This window comes from Arvicola amphibius, chromosome 1 (genome assembly GCF_903992535.2).
Source record: "Arvicola amphibius chromosome 1, mArvAmp1.2, whole genome shotgun sequence".
Taxonomy (NCBI): Eukaryota; Metazoa; Chordata; class Mammalia; order Rodentia; family Cricetidae; genus Arvicola; species Arvicola amphibius.
In genome coordinates this window covers 185,553,843-185,574,424 of record NC_052047.1, presented here as the reverse complement: position 1 = coordinate 185,574,424, position 20,582 = coordinate 185,553,843, and the positions used below count along the sequence as shown (strand labels likewise).

The window sequence follows — 20,582 nt, the reverse complement described above, 5'->3', positions numbered from 1 at the left end:
TTCTGCTGTTTCCTATTGTATCAACTTATAAGGTTGTCTTCCTCTGCTTTGGGTTAATTTTCTTTTCTTTTTCACTTAAGTTAGAAACTGGTTATCAAGTTTTAGATCATGTTCATTTTCTTAATTTATTTTCTGTGCATTGGTATTCTGCCTGCATGTTTGTCTTTGTGAAGATGTCAGATCCCCTGGAACTGGAGTTACAGACAGTTGTGAGCTGCCATGTGGGTGCCGGGAATTGAACCCTGGTCCTCTGGAAGAACAGTCAGTGCTTTTTAACCCAGTGCTTCTCTCCAGCCCCCTAGATCATGTTCATTTTCTAACACTGAGACTGAGTGATCTAAGTTTTCCTTGTGGTTAACAGCATCCCATAAATTCTGATGTTCTGTTTTCATTTTCATTCAGTTCAAAATATTTTCTCATATCTCTTATGACATTTAGAAATGTGTCATTTTATTTCTATTATTTGATGATTTTCCGGATATATTTGTTAGTAATTTCTTATTTAATTCCCTGGTGGTCAAAAAAAGTTTGGTGTGATTCCAGTTCTTTTAATGTATTGTGATTTGGCTTATGATCCAGCATATGTCTGTCTTGTCGAATGCTCTGTGTGCCCTTGAGAAGAATGTATTCTGCTGTTGTTAAGTAGAGTTTTCTATAAATACCCTTGAGGGCAAGTGGGTTGGTAGTCTTGTAGTCGCTGCTGGTTTGTCTCCTCGTCCCATCAGTTATGAGAGCAGCAGTGGGCTCTGCAGCCCTAACTACCTAATCCTCATTTTCTTCTTTCAGTCTGTCAAGTTTTCAAAGCTCTGTTATTATTTGTACATACATTCAGGGCTCTATGTCTCCTTCATCATGGGATTTGATTCTCTGAGCCTGGTATTGTTCTTTTTACATGTGCTTACTTGGGTGAAAGGTATGTCATGTGCTACATACAGCCTGTGGGTGAAGGTCAGAGAATAACTTGGGGAGCTGGCTCTCTTTCTTCAACAGGTGAATCCCAGAGATGGAGCTCAGGTTGTCAGGTTTGGTGGCAGTACCTTTACCCTCTGAGACATTGTCCCAGTCCTGCTGGCTTTCTTACGGGTGTTGGACTGTTGGACTTTGTTCAAGAAGGCAGGTGAATTGTTTGTGGATCACGGTGATCCTCTGAATCTTCTCTTAATCCTCAGATGGGTAGGCTTGAAGTAGATAGACTTCATAATGTAGTGCTGCCATCAAGAGTGGAACTGCTAGCCAGCGGTGGTGGCACATGCCTTTAATCCCAGCACTCGGGAGGCAGAGGCAGGTGAATCTCTGTGAGTTTGAGGCCAGCCTGGTCTACAAAGCAAACTCCAGGACAGCCAGAGCTACATAGAGGGAAAAAAAAAAAGAGTGCAGCTGCCTGGTACTCGTTTGTTTTGTTTTTCGCGACAGGGTTTCTCTATGTAGCTTTGGCTGTTATGGAACTTGATTGTAGACCAGGACGGCCTCACACTCAGAAATCTGCCTGTCTTGCTTCCTTAGTGCTGGAATCAAAGGCGTGTGCTACTACTGCCCAATACCTGGTACTGATTTTGAATATCAGGTAAACAACCACTGTTGTGGTTGGGGTTAAAATTCAGATATCGCTGTGCTCTCTGAGAACTGTTCATTTTGAGATCCCACCTCCTTGTCTGCCTGATGTACACACACAGCGTGGATTTTTACAATTTTTTTCTTTGTCTTTTCTTCTCTTTCTTTCTTTCTTTCTTTCTTCCTTTCTTTCTTTCTTTCTTTCTTTCTTTCTTTCTTTCTTTTTTTATTGTTTTCTTTTTTTTTTTTTTTTGAGACAGGGTTTCTCTGTGTAATAGCCCTAGATGTCCTGGAACTAGTTCTAGTAGACCAGGCTGACCTCGAACTCACAGAGATCCTCCTGTCTCTGCCTTCCAAGTGCTGGGATTAAAGGCGTGCACCACCACTGCCCAGCAATTTTTACAATTTCTTACTGCGTGCACGCGTGCATGTGTGTGTGTGTGTGCGCGCGCGCACGCATGCGTGTGTGTGCATACATATTTGTATATCTGTCTGTCTCTTGGTCAGGAACAGAGTTGAAACATAGAGCTATTAGATCTCCATGTTCTGTCCTTTTAATCATGTTTGGTCCTGTGACTATTTTGGGCCACATTTATAAGGACATAACATAATGTAATATAACAGAAGCCTAGAACTTGCAAGATGGCTCAGTGGATAAAGGCACTTACAGCCAAGCCTAAGAACCCACACAATCAAAGGAGAGAGCTAGCTCCTGCAAGTTGTCCTCTCACCTCCACACTTAGGCCATGGCACATTCATGCCCAGGCAGGCAGGCACACATGCATGCACATGAGCACGTGCACACACACACACACACACACACACACACAAATGTAATGGAAAGAATTAGGGCTGGAGAGATGGCTCAGTGGTTAAGAACACTGACTGCTCTTGCAGAGGACCTGGTTCTGCTCCCAGCACCCACATGATGAGGCTCAACTGACAGTAATTTTAATTTTAAGGGATTCAGTGCCATCTTCTGGTCTTCAAATGTACTGAACACACATAGTACAAACATTCAGGCCAAACACTCATACATACAAAAGAATAAAATAATTTAAAGAAAAGAAAAAAGTTTAAAGTTGGGGAGCCAAGTATGGTTATACATACCTTTAATCCCAATACTTGAAACCCTGTCTTTTAAAACACACACACACAAACACACACACCATTTTAAAAGGTGGGGCTAGAGAGATCTCTGATCAAGAATGTTTTCTGCCCCGTAGTAGACTGACATTCAGTTTCCAGCACCCATGGGCTGCATGATGTGTATCTCGAGCTCCAAGGGATCCCACACAGCCTTCTGGCTTCCATAGGCACCTACACATAAAAATCACATTTTTTTTTCAAGACAGGATTTCTCTGTGTAGCTTTGGAGCCTGAAATTACCTGGTGCTAGTGAGAAGGAAACACAGAACACGCAACAAGCCCACTTAGGAGTTTATTAGAGGGGGCGGGTACAGGCCTGGGGAATCAGTGTGCAGAGAGAGAGAAAGAGAGCTTGAAGATGGCACATCCAGCTTTTAAAGGCAGCCTAGCGCATGTGCACAGGGGGATGACGTGGCTGAATCATATTCAGATGACGCATGCATGCAAGGGCTCACGCAGCTGCATCATATGTAGATGATGCAACTATGCTGCACGTGGGTCACGGAGGGTCCTTAAGATTCCCGGAGCCATTAGGCACTTCTGCCCGAGGGCTTGACCGCACATGCATGGTCCTGGAACCCAGAAGTGTCAGCCATGTTGTGTGGCTGAATCATTATATTCCCTTGGTTTATTATAAAAATTTGGGAGTTTGGGATCTTTAATGAGTGGGAATGGGACAAAAATTTGGGGAGTTTGGGGTTTAATGAGTGTGAATGGGGCATCATACGGTCTCTTGTGACAGCTTCTTGCTGACTTTGTGGGTGTTGTTAGGTCTCTTGAGATTGCTTTTTGCTGATTTTGTGAGGGTCAGAGAGTTGAGATGCTTGACCATGTCCTGGGATGGCTGATTACTTTCGTGTTTTTTTTTTTCCGGGCTCTGTGGAACAGGCTGGCTGGCAGCTTGGACCTCACAAGATGCTGGAAAGGCAGAAAATTATGTCTGGAAAAAATTTTAGATTATGGTGATTAAGGGAGGAGAGTCCCAAGATGGCAGGTAGAGGATTTTTTTGGGGGGGGGAGGGAATTTCCCAGGGGTTCCCGAGACCAGAAATGATAAAGGAAGAAGTAAATGATACTTATTCTGGGCGAGTCTGGTTCGTTTAGATAGGTCCAGTTGTCTCCCTGGAGCTTATGGAAAAATGTTTGAAAAGAAATAAATTTTAGACATATTAAAAGCTTATGATTATGATGATATAGTGTTGGAATGGAAAATGGTGGGGAGGAGGAAGGAAAAGAAGGGGGAATTATTAGAAAGGGGAATTATTAGACCCCTCAATGTTTTACCTGAAGCAAATCATCATGGTATAACCTTAGCATCCAGGAGACACTGCTGCAGTCAGTGATAAACCTGTTATGTTAAAGTATGTTTTGTGAATTTTTGGAGTCTGGGACTGTGAATGTCCCCAAACTCATTATTGTTTCTTACCACCTGGGCTTTTGGCAATCCTTGTTTCTCCAGCTCTATGTTTAATGATAGTCCCTGTAATAACAGCTGAGTGGTTAACTAGAAGTTTAAGTTTGACATTGGAGATATGGAGAAGTTGGTAAAACGGATAAGAGGAAGAGGGAGAGTATATGGCGTTTTTGGCACAGGAGAGTTGAGTACGGTGATGAGACTTTTATTTTTCTGGAACTGGAGAAAGACCAGCTGATCTTGGTGTCCTCTGGAACTTAAGGGAACAGGGCCCTGTTTGAGTTACCGTATATGAGGGAGTATCTTGAGCTGGAAAGGTTTAAGGTGGGACAGGTGGATCCAATGAGAGAGTCCCTTGAGCTTGGCAGCTGTGGGACTTACAAGAATTACTTTAAAGGGGCCCTGCTATTCAAGGGAAAGGGGTGAGGGGTGTTGGTGTGGGAGAGAGAATAGTACCTGATCTCCTATTTTAATCAGCAGTGGGCATAAATTGGCACATCGTTGAGGTAATGAGTAGTCGGTAAAATCCCATAATAGTGTAGATGGGATAACAGTGGAGTAAGCAGGTGATCAGGAAGGGGAGAGGTTTTGGGTGAGAGGCCAGGGGTTAAAACCGGCCGCCCATACATGAGTTCAAAGGACGAGATGAAAAGGGGGCTTTTGGGCTGGGCAGTGGTGGCGCACGCCTTTAATCCCAGCACTCGGGAGGCAGAGGCAGGCAGATCTCTGTGAGTTTGAGGCCAGCCTGGTCTACAAGAGCTAGTTCCAGGACAGGCTCCAAAGCTACAGAGAAAACCTGTCTCAAAAAACAAAAAAAGGGGGAGCAGGGCTTTTGGGGAGAGCCCTAAGCCTAAGAAGGGCGAGAGGCAAAAGTTTTACCCAGTCAAAGTGAAGCTTCTGTGACATCTTAACATGAACATATTTAAGGAATGGTTAGTTTGTTCTACCTTCCCTGAAAACTCAGGATGGTATGGGTTATGAAAATGCCAGGGAATGTTAAGAGCCTTAGATAAGTTTGAGAGATCTAGGAGGTAAACTCTGGGCCATTATCTGACTGAAGACAGGTTGGGATTCCAAACCAGGGGATAATTTCACAGAGAACATCAGAAACTGTCTGGGCCCTCTTGTTAGTGGTGGGAAATGCTTCAATCCACCCAGACATGGTGTCCACCAAACCCAAGAGATATTTAACTTGTCTGACTGTGGGCATATGAGTAAAATCAAGCTGCCAGTCAGTTCCTAGAAGGGAGCCCCTGGCCTGTTGGATGGGAAAAGGGAAGCTACAATATTTGGTCTTGGGATCTGACTTTTGACAGATTTTACAAGATGCAGTGATAGCTTTTAAGAACTCTAAGTCCTCAGGGGCGGGTTGAAGGTGAGCCTTGACAAAATGAAACAGAGCTTTGCTATTAGGATGAAAGAGCTGATGGAGGTAGGACAGGATTTGCTGGGTGTCAGGGGGTGTCTGCGAGAATGTGGGCTGTACTGTATGAACCCTCTGAGGTGACTGAGGTAGGTTTGGGCTCTGTAATGTTGCTGTTCTAGCTGTTTGGTCAGCCCAGTGAAGGCAAAGATATTTTGAGATTGAGAGCTGAGAGGAATAGAGAAAAAAAGCATTCTTACGATCTAGAACTGAGAAGGGGGAGGTTCCTGAGGAGATAATGGAAAGAAATGTGTAAGGATTAAACACTACAGGATGAAGAAGAACCACTGCTGCATTAATGAGCCAGAGGTCTTGAACCAGGTGATAGGTTCCATTAGGTTTTTTAACAGCAAGTATAAGGGTGTTAAAGGGAGAAGATGTGGGGTGAAGTAGCTTTTTTCTTAGAATTGGCTTAAGTCTCCTTAGGCTCTGGGGAGAGGAAGTACTGAGCTTGGGTAATGTACTTAGTAGGATCTTGTAATTGGATAATAATGGGGGAATGGTGTTTAGCAACACAGGGGTTTTGGGTGTCCCAGACTTGGGAGTCCACCTGAGAGGCTGTAGAGGAAAGACACATTGGAGCTGGGAGGTTGGGAGACTAGAAGGAGGAGGAGGGGAGCTGTTGGCAAATCTGAGGTAAGGTGAATGGAAGGAGCAAATGAAATGGAAGCTCCTACTTTTGCTACAAAATCTCTTCCCATGAGAGGTACCAGGCAGGTCTGCATGACTAAAAATGAATGAGTGAGATAAATACCCCTAAAAACACAGTTACGTGATGGGGTCTGCTGAGGTGAATAAGGCTGTCCCCCCCCCACACACATCAACAATAGGGAAACTAGAAGGAGAGGTAGGCCCCCAGAATTCCCTCAATACTGAGTATGTGGCTCCGGTGACTAAGAGAAAGGAGATGAGCTGGGCGATGGTGGCACACAACTTTAATCCCAGCACTTGGGAGGCAGAGGTAGGCAAATATATGTGAGTTCGAGGCCAGCCTGGTCTACAAGAGCTCATTCCAGGACAGTCTCCAAAGCTACAGAGAAACCTTGTCTCTAAATAAATAAATAAATAAATAGCAAGGAGATGAGCCATCCTGATACAGTGTGTTTACCCGTGGCTCCCTGTTACAGATGACGGTTATGGTCAGGTCAAAGGAGCCTGGGCAGCCTCATCCATCCATGGCAAGACCTAGAAGGTCAACTTGGGAATTTTCTGGATTTGATGTCTCCATGCCATCATGTGCATGAGGACAATCGACTGCCCAGTGTCCTTCTCTATGGTATCTTGGACAAGGTCTCATGGGACCATGAGGATTAGGGCATGCTCGGGCCCAGTGACCAACTATACCACATTTGAAATGGGAGTAGCAGTTCTCGAGCCCTGGGGGGCAAGGGAACAGCATGGACAGCTCAGATTGGTCTGTCACCTTGGCCGGAGGGCCATGGCTAGCATGTGACAGTGATGATTGCGGGCTTTGTCATACCTTTCATGGTATACCTTAAAAGCCAACTCTAAGACTTTCACCTGTGGGGTCAAGGGGCCTTTCTCCAAACGTCTAAGTTTAGCCTTAATGTCAGGGTAGCACTGAGAAAAAAATGACTCATGAGTAACTGTTTGCCTTCCATGGTTTCTGGGTCTAAGTTAGTATATTGTAACAGGGTTTTAGTGAGGCATTCCAAAAGCACGGAAGGATTTTCCTTCATATCGTGAATGACCTCTGAGAGCTTAGTATAGTTTACTGGCTTGAGGGCAGCTTTACGGAGACCTGCCAGGAGGCAAGTCAAAAACTGGTCCCTAGCTAAAATTCTACCGGGGGTGTTATAATCCCAGTGTGGTTCCTGCTTGGGTACTGCCTCTGCCCCCGGGAGGTGTGTTGCATGTGTTTGGAGAATCTCCTGTGCATGTAGTCTGGCCTGCTCACAAACTTGCCTGCACTCTTCAGGAAGTAAGTTATTAGATAGGATCATATAGATATCATGAAAGGTGAGATTATAAAACTGGGTAATATATTGGAATTGCTTTATAAAAGAGGTAGATTAGATGTATAGGACCCTAGTTTTTGTTCTATATGTGAGAGTTGTGAGATGGAGAAAGGAACGTGTATCCTAACCAGTCCATCTATGCTGGTCACCTCTTGCAACGTGAGAACTGCAGCCAGCTTGGTCAGGGTTGGGTCCCGTGGCAGCACGTTGAGTGTGAGAGGAGGAGTAAAGGTGGTGCCAGAGCCAGGCAGCTGCTGCAGCCAGGCACCGGAGAGGAAGAATGATCCAACTGCGCTGATGGAGGGGGGGGGCTGGAGAGGGCAATGGAGCCTGCGCAGCGGAAGGAAGTAGTGAGGCAGCGGGAAGTAAAGGAGTGGAAGTATCTGTCGGGAAAGTGTGGATTCCTTGGGAGCTGAAGGAGCAGGGGTAGCTGCCAGCTGAGGTCGAGTTACGACACCAGTGAAATTACCTGGCACGAGTGAGAAGGAAACACGGAACACACAAAAAACTCGCTTAGGAGTTTATTAGAGGGAACGTGTACAGGCCTGGGGAATCAGTGTGCAGAGAGAAAGAGCTTTAAGATGGTGCATCCAGCTTTTAAAAGCTGCCTCGTGCATGTGCACAGGGGGATGACAGAGCTCGTGCATGCTTACAAGGGCTCATGCAGCTGCGTCATATGTAGATGGTGCAACCATGCTGCACATGGGTCATGTGCGGGGTTGTTTAAGATTCCCAGAGCCATTAGGCACTTCTGCCTGAGGGCTTGATTGCACATGCATGTCCTGGAACCCGGAAGTGTCCATCATGTAGTGTGGCTGAATCATTACAGAGGCTGTCTTGGAACTAGCTCTGTAGACCAGGCTGGCCTCGAACTCACAGAGACCCGCCTGTCTCTGCCTCCTGAGGGCTGGGATTAAAGGCGTGCCCCAGTACCCAGCACATTCATATACTTTTAAAGAGAGGGAGAGAGAGACAGACAGTACACACACACACACACAGAGAGAGAGAGAGAGAGAGAGAGAGAGAGAGAGAGAGAGAGAGAGAGAGAAACAGAGACAGACAGAGACGGCGCACAGCACAGTCCCTGAGTAATTATTAGTCTCCTTTAGATACTAGTTAGACCAGGAACTCACGAATCTCCTTGTTTGTTCTTGTCCTTTGAGGTGCAAATCCTTTAGTTGTTCTATGTAAACAAATGCTAAAAATAGCTCAGCAAGTATTTGAACCCAGCTGCTCAAAGATCACCACGTGTGTCTGCTTAGCTTGTTGGCACAGTTGCCTAATGAGTCCACTGCACAACTGAGTGGCATTTATGCTGTGAAAATTGGCCCTGACTAGAACACCTCAGTAGGACATTGCAGAATGGGCTGGATCTGATTGCTGGGAAGTATAATGTATAGTTTGTATATGTGTGGAGTAAAGAGACATTCTCTCCCTTTCTTTCCATCCTTTGCTCATTCTCTGGGTATGAAAATCTGCCCTTCAGATTGTCCCTGATGGGAGCTTCAGCTGGCAGTTGGGGTCAGACTTGTTCAAGTCAGTGCCCTTTCCTGAAGTTGCTGTTTTAGGGTCCTACCATGCTGGAGTGTCGCACTCTGAATTAACTGTCATGGTGCTATAAAGTGGAAGGGGCGGTGCTGAAGAGAGAAGGGAGCAGGACACTGCAGGGTCAGCAGATAGAGACACTTGCCACTGAGGCCAATGACCGGAGTTTGGTCCCTAGGACTCAAACAAGTCACCCTCTGACCTCTACATGTCACGGCAAGTAAGCCCCTGTGTTTCCCCTGTCTTCAAAGGTGTGCAGCCAGGCACAGTGTTACATGACTGTGATTTCAGCAGAATATGAAGGCATCAGGAGTTCAAAGACAACCTCCCCGGAGTTCGAGGCCACTCAAAGCCATCTCAGGTGTTGTGCTTGAGCAGCTCATGGCCATGCATTGTTTCCCACCTGACCCTGCTGAGCTCCACATGCGTTTGGTTTCCCACTTTTCTTGTTGGCTCCATGAGGCGGACTTGCTCTGAGGCTGTAGAAGCCTATCTATCAGTGCTGAGAACAGTGCCCAGTGTGAGGTGTCGGGGACAATTCTAATCTTACCATGTGACCCTAATGAGAGATTCCTTTCCTTTTTAGTTGAGCCTGTGTTACTAAATTAATTCTGCAAGATTGTTGAGTGTTTACTGTTCCTTGGACTCTGTTAGGCAGTGTGAGAAAGCCACACCGTAACTGGTACTCTTCGGATTGTAGCGCATCCACTAATGGCAATTTCCAGTGAGGAAATTGATGGGAGCAGTCACGTGTGTGTTGCCCCAAGAAAGGACCTGCCAACAAATCTCTTCTTGGGAAACCTGTGAAGTAGAGGTGTCTTCGTGGGGAGGTTGTTTATGAATGGCTGGAAGGGAACTTTAGGCCCTAAAAAAATAGCCATAGGTTCAAGCAGGTGGAAAAAACAGTAGGAATAGTTCCAGTTACTAAGCACTGGTATGTCAGCACGGTGCTGATAAAGTATTGTTACCACATGACAAGAAAGCTGGACCAAGTGTGGTAGTGTGTGCCTTTGACTCCAGCAGACAGGCAGCTTCTGTGTTTGAGGCCAGTTTGATCTACATAGTAAGCTCCAGGCCAGGGATGTCTCCGAAACAAAGGAAACAAGAAAACTGGCATGCACTTGCTACGGCACCCTGTGAGGGTCAGAGCACAGCTTTCAGGCATTGCTTCTCCCCTGAGTAGACGCTGGCCCTTTAAGTCGTGTTCTCATGGTCTAAACTGCAGCTCTGCTTTCCCAGACACAGCTGTTGACTGAAACTTTTTTTTCAGTACCCATGAGCAGCAAGACCCATTAGCCAGAGTCTCACTTATACAATGCCTTTTTAGCACTCAGATAGCCTTAACCTGTCCTGAATTTGGAACCTTAAATGTGAATTCTGGGGAAAGAATCATCATTTGCTTTCTCTTATCAGAATCTCCCTTAGAACTGTCCAGCTCCTGGCTACCGTTTAACTGTAAGGAAGGCGCTGAGTTCTTAGGCTGGTGAAACGGCAGATGCGAATGTGTGCTGCATCTGGAGGAAGAGATCCTTCCCCACTAGGAGATGTGACCAGTGAGGAGCCCTTAAGAGAGACTAGGGAAGATGAAGCTTGTGTTCCTCTTCAAGCTCTTGCTAGAGTTGACAAGCATCTCAATCCTGGAACGGATCCAGAGGAAGAATTTAGATGATGTCAGGCATTCTTGTGAGAAAAATCTCTTAGTGAGTGAACGTCTACCGGAGTGTGAACCTGTTCAGCAGCCCCAGCGTGAACTCCACACTGAGATGGGGGAAGAGACAGTGGATCCTCTGAAAAGCCTCCCTACTTTAATTCCCTTTTCACTTAATCTATTCCACAGCATCCTGAGCTGATGTTTGTAGGATTAAAGACTGACAGATGTTAGATTAGATGATGCTGGTCTGTGAGGACAGCCTGACCTTGAGAGGTAAACAGTCACCGGCTCAGCGTGCCAAATCCTCCTTACTCCTGTCCCAGGCTGACGGGCAAAGGGTGACTGAGGCCTAAAAACCAACTGAAGCTTAAAGACTCTTCTACTATCCAAAATAACAGCCCAGGTCACTTTTGTCTGTAACTCATTAAGGGTGGTCCCCCAAGTTTCTGTTTTTGAGACAAGGCCTTCTCTCGTAGGCCAGACTGTCCTGGAATTCTATAGACAGGTGAGGATGGCCCTGAATTCCTGATCCTCCTGTCTCTACCTAAGTATACTACATTTGCAAGTATGTGTCCCCACACCCAGGTTTAGCGCGGCCAGCACCACGCATCGGGCATCATCCTGGATCTGGGTTCTAAGGCAGTGGTGATGCTATACCGCCCGCCACAGGCTTGAGGATTTTGTTTTGTTTCTTGAGACAGGGTTTTCTCTGTGTATCCCTGGCTGTTTCAAACCTTACTACATAGACCAGGCTGGCAGTGAACTCACAGAGTTCCTCCTGCTGCTGCCTCCTAAGTGCTGGGATGAAAGGTGTGCACCAACACCACCTGGCTAGGCTTGAGGCTCTTTATGCTACAGCTAATAATAGAATAGAAACTGACAAGCCCCAAAGATTGGAGAAGCCGGATGCCATTAAGACTCAATGGGCAGGAGCTGGAGAGATGGCTCAATGGTTAAGAGCACTGGCTTCTCTTCCAAGGACCTGGTTTCAATTCCCAGCACTCATATGGCAACTCACAACTGTTTGTAACTCCTGTTCCAAGGGATCTGACACCTTCACAGAGACATACATGTAGGCAAAGCACCAACGCACATAAAATCCAAATAAATAAATATTTTTTAAAAAAGACTCAAAGGAGCTGTTGAAGGAACTTCCAGCTAAATCAGTGATTCTTGCCTTTGTGATCTTCAGGCTAGAATAATTTCCTGTTTCAAAGGCCCTGCTTTAAAAAGTGAAAACACGGGCTGGAGAGTTAGCTCAGAGGTTAAGAGCACTGACTGCTCTTCCAGAGGTCCTTAGTTCGATTCCCAGCAACCTTCTGGTGTAGGCATACATGTGAGCAGAACACTGTATACATAATAAATAAATCTTAAAAAAAGTGAAAACATGGGAGCTGGAGAGATGGCTCAGAGGTTAAGAGCGCTGCCTGCTCTTCCAAAGGTCCTGAGTTCAGTTCCCAGCAACCACATGGTGGCTCACAACCATCTGTAATGGGGTCTGGTGCCCTCTTCTGGCCTGCAGGCACATGCACAGACAGAATATTGTATACATAATAAATAAGTAAATAAATATTTTAAAAAAAGTGAAAACACAGGACAGCCAGGGCTACACAGAGAAACCCTGTCTTAGAAAACAAAAAAGTAAAAACACAGAAAACCACAGCCTTCACTGTGCAGAGCCAGACATCTATGGGCCTGTCTGCTCAACGTTTCTTTCACAGAACCTGTACCCCTTGCACTACGAGGTTTAGCAACCTTGACAGCAGGTTCTTGGCATTCTGACTTCTGGCCCACGTTCTGTCGGTTGTATTTCCGTTGCACAGGAGAACCTAGTGTCCGCAGCAGCATCATCACCGGCAGCTGACTGAAGATGGGTGCGGCCTTCCTCCCGACCTGTGTTAGGGTGATCTGGGGACACAAAAGCATCCCGAAGCTCTTGTCTCCAGAAAGTTTTCCCTATAAAATTAGTAACTGTTTATTTGCCGTTCACTGTGTGCCAGATCCTGGGGAGCCGCTGTCTCGTGTCACTTCACACCAGCTGACGAGACAGGTGGTGTTGTGCCCCGTCACAGGTATGCAAACCGAGGCTAAAAGACCAGAAACTCGTAATGACTTTAGATAGTTAATCGGTGCTTAATGTGGAGCCAAAATGCAGATCTGTGACCTCGACGTCCATGTTCCTAATGACTTTGCTGTTTTCTCACGCCATTGTCTCTGGACACGAGGACCAAGTGGTTAGGTCCCCCTCACCCATCCTGCCTAGGTTGCTTTCTCTTGGCTTTTTTGAGGCAGTGTTTTTCAAGCGAATCGTCCATGAGGCCTTTGAAGCTGAGGCCATTTGTCTATTGCATCTTCCACGGAATCTAAACATCCCTTTGTGGTAGAGAATCACTGAGACTACAGTACCTTTGGGAGAATTTAAAATAGGTACTCCCAACACCTGGCTAGCTCAGTCGGCAGAGCATGAGGCTCTCCAAATAGGTACTTCCTGTGAGAGGAGTTGCTCTCGAGACCCAGGGCTCTTGCCGTGGCTGTGTAGTCATTTGGTATGGCGAGTTTCCATCGACCATGGGAGCTTCAAGGTGCTCAGCTCCTTTATTGCTGGGTCATTTTAGAAAGGAGATTCAAGTTACATTTCCTGGCCAGGACGGGAGGCTCAAAGGTGACTGGTGTTGGGGCTAGGGAAAGGACTCGGGAGCAGATGCTTGCTCGGCAAGCATGAAGAACAAAGTTCAAATTCTGTACATTTACTTTAAAAAACAGGCATAACTGGGTGATGGTCCCAGCACTTGGGAGGCAGAGGCAAGCAGATCTTAGTGTGTTCAAGGCCAGCCTGGCAGACCTTGTTCCAGGCAGGACAAGTTCCAAAGCTACACAGAGAAACCCTGTTTCTAAAAAAGAAAAGAAAAAAAAAAAAAAAAGAAAAACCAACCCCCCCCCAAAAAAAAACATCCAATCATATCTCTATGTACACCTGTAACCCCAGTGCTGTGAGGGACGACAGGCAGCTCGCTGTGACACGAGCCATCAGCCGAACACCAGGTTCAGAGACCTCTAGGAAATAAAGCTGAATGTGATAGAGCCAAGCGCCTGATACCGTCTTTAGCCTGCACGCATGCACACACACGCTCACACACAGGTTTGCATTCTCCCTACATACACCTGTACCTCTACCACATATACTCACACACACAATAGATGTCAGCTGGTATCTGAATGCCTGCACCGAGAGTGCTGGAGTCATTATTAATAAGACAGTGCTACCGTCGTCATTAATAAGAGCTTCAGTTATTCTCAAAGCTTTTCTAGCATCCAGTGTCCTGGCTGCATGGGGTCATCATGGTTTGTGAGGATGCCTTAGAAAACATGGCTAGTGGGTAGTTTTTCTACTCTGAGCTACTGTGGGCTGAATTGTAGGTATGGATCTAGTAAGCCTCAACCCCAGCCAGCAGCTGATGAATAAAGGTGGCCTGGGTTTAGAAAAGACGCTAGTTATATTTATGTGGTGTTGTTCTGAGCCAGAGTCTCACTGTGTGACCCAAGCTGGCACAGAGCTCACTAACTAGACACACTAGCCTCAGATTCACAGAGGTGTGTATCTCTTTCTGCCTCCCTAGTGCTAGGATTAAAGATGTGTACCTTTGCACTTCGCTGGGATAGTTTAAAAGGGAGTCTGAGCTCAGCCTGGTGACACAGACCTGTAATCCCAGCTGCTCAGGTGTCTGAGGCAGGGGATTGCAAGCCAAGGCCTGAGCTACAGAGCTCTCCAGAGAAGGATCTCAGTCTAGGAGGGGCCACTGGGGTCGGCAGGAAGCCAGATGCAGAGGTTGCATGAGCGCCACCTTTGCCGTGACCCAGGTCAGTAATGAGGTTGAATAAGTGTCTTCTCTACAGCACGCGAGAGTCCCTGAGTGTGGCCAACCCAGACCTGGGCAGAGAGCGTCTCTGTCTTCTTCCATCAAAAGTAAAAGAGCAGAGGTGGCGGGGGGGGGGGGGGGGGGGGGGGGGGCGGAGCCTACTGAGCTGACAGCCTCCTTCCCTGTCCTGACTGGAGAGAGGAGCATAGCCAGGCCATCCAGAAAGCTTCCGAGGCTGAGGCTCTGGGGTCCAGTTGGTACACTGGGGTACAGTCATCTCCCTCCTGTGCTGCACCTTTTTTTAGCAACTGGCTTTAGTGTGATTTTGTCATTTGGTACCTGACTCCCCTCAGGGAAGACTACCCAAGGTGTTAGATTGTAGGCACTGCTGAGACCGCGCAGCTTGTAGGACTTAGGAAAGCATGGATTACTCTGTTTCACCTGGTTCTTAGGAACTGGCACCATCTTGGAGGAATTTTGCCCTTTTTTGGTCTTGAGTCAAGACCCTGGTTAGCTGTTTAGCTATGAATGTTGCCCACAAGCATGAGAGGACTGGATTACCCGTGTGCCTGCCATTGCTGGTCCCAGCCCCCATGCTTATGGAACTGGAAGCAGACAGCCTACCCTGTGGGACCTGGCAGACAGAACACTCTGGTGGTGTGGTTAGGAGAAAGAAGGGTCAGACCTATGGCTTTGCTGCCTCTTCCCTTGAAGCCCAGGACACAGCCCCGCTCAGCGTCTCCAGTTCTTTGTCTCCTCGGGAACTTGGGCAAAAAGGAGCATTTGCTCCCAAGTAAGGTTAACTTTGGTCTGGAAAGGAAAACAGCCCAGAGGTGACCTTCTGCCCCGGGGTCAGCCTTGGTCCATGGTGTGTCTGACCCCAACTGGTCCCTTTGCCTCCTGCCTTCTCTCAGGCCAACGCCCCCACACTTACCCTCCCAGTTCCCTGTGAGCAAGATTTTCCTTGATGTCATGGTCTTCCTGCATGCAGGTTACCAGAGTGCACAACCACTTTTCTCCCCACTCCCTCTTTCCTGCTAACTTGGTCTAGTGCCTCTGCTTCCATCTGCCCTTGCCCTGCCCTTTGCTTGAACCAGTGTCTCAGGAACTGCTTGCCTGGGGTTCCTTTATTATTAATATTAAGCTCAGATATCCAGGATTCCCAAGGTCAGCTGAGTTTTGAATCTTCCACCCCACAGAGAGTCAGGTCCAGGTGAGGTTGCAGATTTGTCAGGAGGTGAGACAGGAAGATGAAAAATTGTAGTTCAAACTGAGCTCTATAGTGAGTTCCAGGCTGGCCTAGACTATATAACAAGACCCTGTCTCAAAAAAACAAAAGTCGGGAGCTGGAGAGATGGCTCAGTGGTTAAGAGCACTGGCTGCTCTTCCAGAGGATCTAAATTCAATTCCCAGCACCCACATGGCAACTCACAACTGTCTGTAATTCCAGTTCTAGGGGATCTGACACCCTCACACAGACATATATGCAGGCAAAACACATAAGAAAAGTCCACATAAAATAAAGTTAAATAAATTTTAAAATGTCAGAGCAGCATTGTTGAGGAGCTACACACCCTGTTCCCCATCAGAATAACAGCTGCAGCGTGTTCTTGAGCGTCCACTCTACCTCAGTGCTTGGAGCCCAGAAGTTTGTTCCAAGAGATGGGCATGAAGGCCGGGCTGGCACTGAGGGATGAAAACAAGTGGCAGATGGTGCTGAGGAACATCCCGGGACTGAAGAAATGTGGTTTCCAGAAGGGAGAAGCAGTAAGCCATTGGCAGAAAGCTCTGCTGGGCACCTGGGACGGCCTGGCTAGAGGAGGCCTGCCGCAGGGGGCTGAGAGTGCATGGTGGTGTCAGGGACACTGGCGACCATACCTAGGGCACACAGCCTTGGTGTCCTGCTGGGCTGGACAGAAAAGGTAGGGAATGGAAAAGATTCAAAAGTGGTCCCAGAAGCTGGGCAGGGCCATGCATGCCTATAACCTCAGCACTTGGGAGGCAGGGGTCAGAGGTGAAGAATTCAAGTCCAGCCTCAACTACACAAGATACATTTCTATCCCAAAAGGAAGCAGTATGGGAGAAGATCTCATAAACCAGAAGGATTGCTCCCTGCCATCCTGCCTCCTTGTTTTATATAAACATCCTTGCCAGGGACTGAGACCCTATTTGGCCCTTGACTTTCCTCAGGTACTAGAGGTGGTTCGAGCCAACTATGACACACTCACACTGAAGCTACAGGACGGCCTGGACCAGTATGAGCGCTACTCCGAGCAACACAAGGAAGCTGCCTTCTTCAAAGAGCTGGTGAGTGCCATCCCAGCTACACCTGTGTCTCTGTTGGGGTGGGGGGGGGGAGTTTCTGGACACTGGGATCTGCTCTATATCTAGGGTATGACTGCAGCTTGCTAGAGACTAATAAAATTAGAGGGGTCTGCATTTAACTTCTCTACCAAAGCATTTTGGAATGAGGCAGTGAGAGGCAGATACTGCAATTCCCCACCTCGTCTGCAGCCACAGAGACCCTTGCACAGCTGCAGCTGGACCTGAGGTCTGGCATGTGTGTTACCCTGTTCCTGTCCTTAGAGCAATTAATGAGAGCAACTGGTCCTTCTGCAGTCACTCCTTCCTTGCTCCCTAGCTGGTTGTTGGCCTGAGAGTCCCCTTCTATAGCTCCACCCCCAGTGTCCCCTGGCCCCTCCCAGCAGAGCTCCAAGCTGGCCTCTCCCTTTTCCCTTCCTGTTCTGTACTCAGAGGTGCTAAGAAGAATCCTGCCTCCCTGCAACTCTGCCGCCTGCTTGGCTGACACAGACCCTGGCAGTGGCTGGCATGACACAAAGGCTCTAACCCCACTTGCCAGGCTTGCACCAGCGAAGCTTTCAGTTAGTGCACCAAGTCTGTGGCAAGGTGCTGATGCCAGATCATGACAGCCCAGCTCTAACCTGGTCGTGAAATGCCTCAGGATTTTTCTGTGGCGTGACCAGGCAGTGGTGGCCACACCTTTAATCCCAGCACTCGGGAGGCAAAGACAGGTGGATCTCTGTGAGTTTGAGGCTAGCCTGGTCTACAGAGAGACTTCCAGGACAGGCCCCAAAGCTATAGTGAAACCACTCCCCCCCCAAAAAAAAAAAGCCATCATGTAAAGGAACAGTGTTTGTTACGAGGTGAATGTGGTCTTTACATTAATGTGGGGACCACTGGGCACCAGCAGCAAATGGAGACTGTCTTTAGGTTATGGAGAGGGTTAAAAAGGAGACTTAGAGAGTCTCTCTCTCTCTCTCTCTCTCTCTCTCTCTCTCTCTCTCTCTCTCTCTCTCACCATATAGTCTTGACTGGCCTGGGACTTGCAGTGGTCCTCCTGCCTCAGCCTCCCGAGTGCCAGGATCATAGGCAGGCGCTGTCCTTTGAGGCCTTTGGCGCTTTCCTTCACTGCTGGTTGCACCTCTGGCCCAGGGGAGAAGCTAGGAGCTAATGAGCTGGCTTTGCCTGCGATGGCCCTGCTGCGCCCCCCCCCCCCACGTCCTCTGCTTCCTGCCTCATGACTCCACTTCCTTTCTTAGAGCGGAGCAGAAATGAAAGAAACGCTCCCTGGCCTCTGGAGACTAAGGCAAACAGCACATTCTTCCCCTCCCTGGTTGTTTTGTTCCTCCTCGCTGAGGCTGCTAAATTCCTCATGAAGCCAGCTAGAGTTGGGAGAAAGACATGGGTCTTTCTCCTGGCAGCGCAGAGGCTCAGACAGTGCCCTCTGCTGTTTGTAATGGACTGTTCTCTCTGCCTCTGCCCTTCGACCGTCCCAGGTTCGATCCATTAGTACCAACGTCCGGAGGAACCTGGCCTTCCACACACTCAGCCAGGAAGCCCTCCTGAAGGAGTTCTCTACCATCTCCTGAGACTGCGCTGCCTAAGAGCCACTGACTGCCCCTACCCATGAGGCTCCTGGGCTGGAGGACAAGCACAGGGAGTGGGGACTGCCTTCAAGGTTGGAGAGAAGCAGAGACAGCCAGAGTCATCAGTGAGCTTGGACAGCTGGGGCAAGCCCAGGATGATCTTATTTGGGGAGAAATGGGTGGGCAACAGAAAAGGCATGCAGAAATGCGGGGCTTCTGGGCTGCATTCATGGGGTGCTGCCTCATGACTCCAGCTGGGGTTCCAGGTTCTGGCTTCTGATTGATTATTCAGGTGCTGGTGGAGCAGGCCTCAGCTGATGCCAACACTCTGAAGGCCAGTGGCTGGTTTTGGCTATGACGCCACATCCTGTTTCCTTTTTGGACCTGGAGCTCCTCAAGGCCCCTGCCCCTGCTGCCGTGTGTCCAGTCCTTAGCACCTCTGCCCAAGCATAGAGTAGGTCAGGGATGGCACCTTTTTTCTGTTTCCTAAATTCAAAGTCGATGCCTCAGAGAAACTGGAGACTGGAATCTGCCCGGTGCTGTGCTGTCCAACCTCCACTTTCTGGATTTGGTTTTGGCACCAGGAGTACCTGTTCACTTTTCCTTGCCTTCCAACCGTTGACTCATCAGCACAATAGGCCCACAACTTTAGCCTTTCGTTTCCAGTCTGTTTTAAACTGTCTTAACAGAGTGTGTGTGAAATAAACATGACAGGTTTTCTGCAGCCCTCAAGGTGCCTACTTTGCTGGTTCCCTTCCCAGCAGCTCCCCCTCCCCACCACCCCCTCTAATGGGAGCCTAGATGAGCTCCCCTCCACGTGCTCCACCCCCTCACCCTGCTGTTGTTTACATTCTGCCGGCCTAAGAATTTCCTCTAGGGAGGAGTCTGTTCCTGCTGTGGTCTGGTGCTGGGAGGGAGAGAACCTGTCCGGGTTAGGGAGCTTAGGGAACGGGTGCTGGAACAGGCTAGGTGAGCCTCATGCCTAGGACCTCCATCTTGTCTAGCCATATTCTACCTGGGCCTTGGGCATATCCCACCTTCATGAAGTTGGCCTGTGGCTTCTCTCTCTTAATAGTCTCCATGGAACCCCTGCAGGGCCTTTTCCTTCCCCACAGCAGCCCCAGAAATAACTGCTGCTCTAAGGTCCTCCGTGCGCCCCACCTAAAGTTTTGTAGATGGCAGGAGGCATGCAGCTAGTGGGGTTCAGAAGGAGGCTGAGCGCCTCTGCATTTAGTATCTCTCTTGGGGATACTTGCCCTCCCTGGGAGCCGGAGTTCTGATTGAGCAGAAGTGTGCTAGTTCTAGAGAATTCAGCATAGATATAGTCTGGGTCATCTCTGATCACTGGTCACTGGATGGATAACTTGACCTGAGGTTTCTAGCGTTTTCCATGGTGATAAACCCCAGAGCAGCTGGATCTGGAGCTGGTGGCAAATCAAAGCTATTAAAAATGGATTTGTGTGGTACAGTCTCTTCATGTCTTTTTCCCCTTCATCTCTTTAAATTGATCCAGGTGTTGATCTGTGTGCAAAAGGGACCTTTCCTTAAGACTTGCCCTCTCTGAGTCTCCTGGACCTGACGGAGGCAAGCTGGGTTCAGACAACTATGGCCCCCTTCCCCTGGGTGAAGAAGAGAGTGTTGTTATGGGCCAGTCCCTCGGGTGCCTTCTAGGTCTCTGCCAGCCTTTCCTGTAGAGGAACAAGAGCCAGTCTAGGATGAGGAGCTTTATGAAAGTGTCCCTTGCCTGCCATCTCTCTTGCTAATTTAAAAGCCTGCTTCTTGGCCACCTCCTCTGTGTACACCTAAGGCCTCTCCTAGAAGTGGAAGTGTTCTTCCCGAGGGCAGCCTGTTTCAGCTTCGTAGAGGAGTGCCCACCACAATTCACTGACTCAACTGATTGAAAAGTAAATCTGAGGTACTTCGGCTGAGGCTTTTGGTCTCAGCAGGCCATTCCTGGACTAGGGAGCCCTGTGCAATGCTGGCCCTGCCTTCACAAAAGGAGGTGGCTTCATGAGGGAGACATCTCTTTTCTCCTCTGTATCCTCACCTGAGTTCCCAAACCTTTGAGAAGCTCCCTAAATCTGCTGGAAAACAAAGAACCTTCTCTTTGCAAGTGCAAAGAGAAA

The 20,582-nt window shown here is 48.1% G+C and overlaps 1 protein-coding gene across 1 annotated transcript in view; it reads left to right on the top strand.

The window, feature by feature from the left end:
* The window catches only part of Armh3 (armadillo like helical domain containing 3), a 203,642-nt gene extending 183,718 nt beyond the window's left edge, over positions 1 to 19,924 (top strand). Inside the window, exons 25-26 of the mRNA XM_038330160.1 lie at positions 16,760 to 16,876; positions 18,367 to 19,924. Of these exons, the coding sequence (XP_038186088.1) occupies positions 16,760 to 16,876; positions 18,367 to 18,459 (210 nt within the window). The 3' untranslated portion in view covers positions 18,460 to 19,924. The remainder of the gene's footprint in view (positions 1 to 16,759; positions 16,877 to 18,366) is intronic.
* Positions 19,925 to 20,582: the final 658 nt, after the last annotated feature.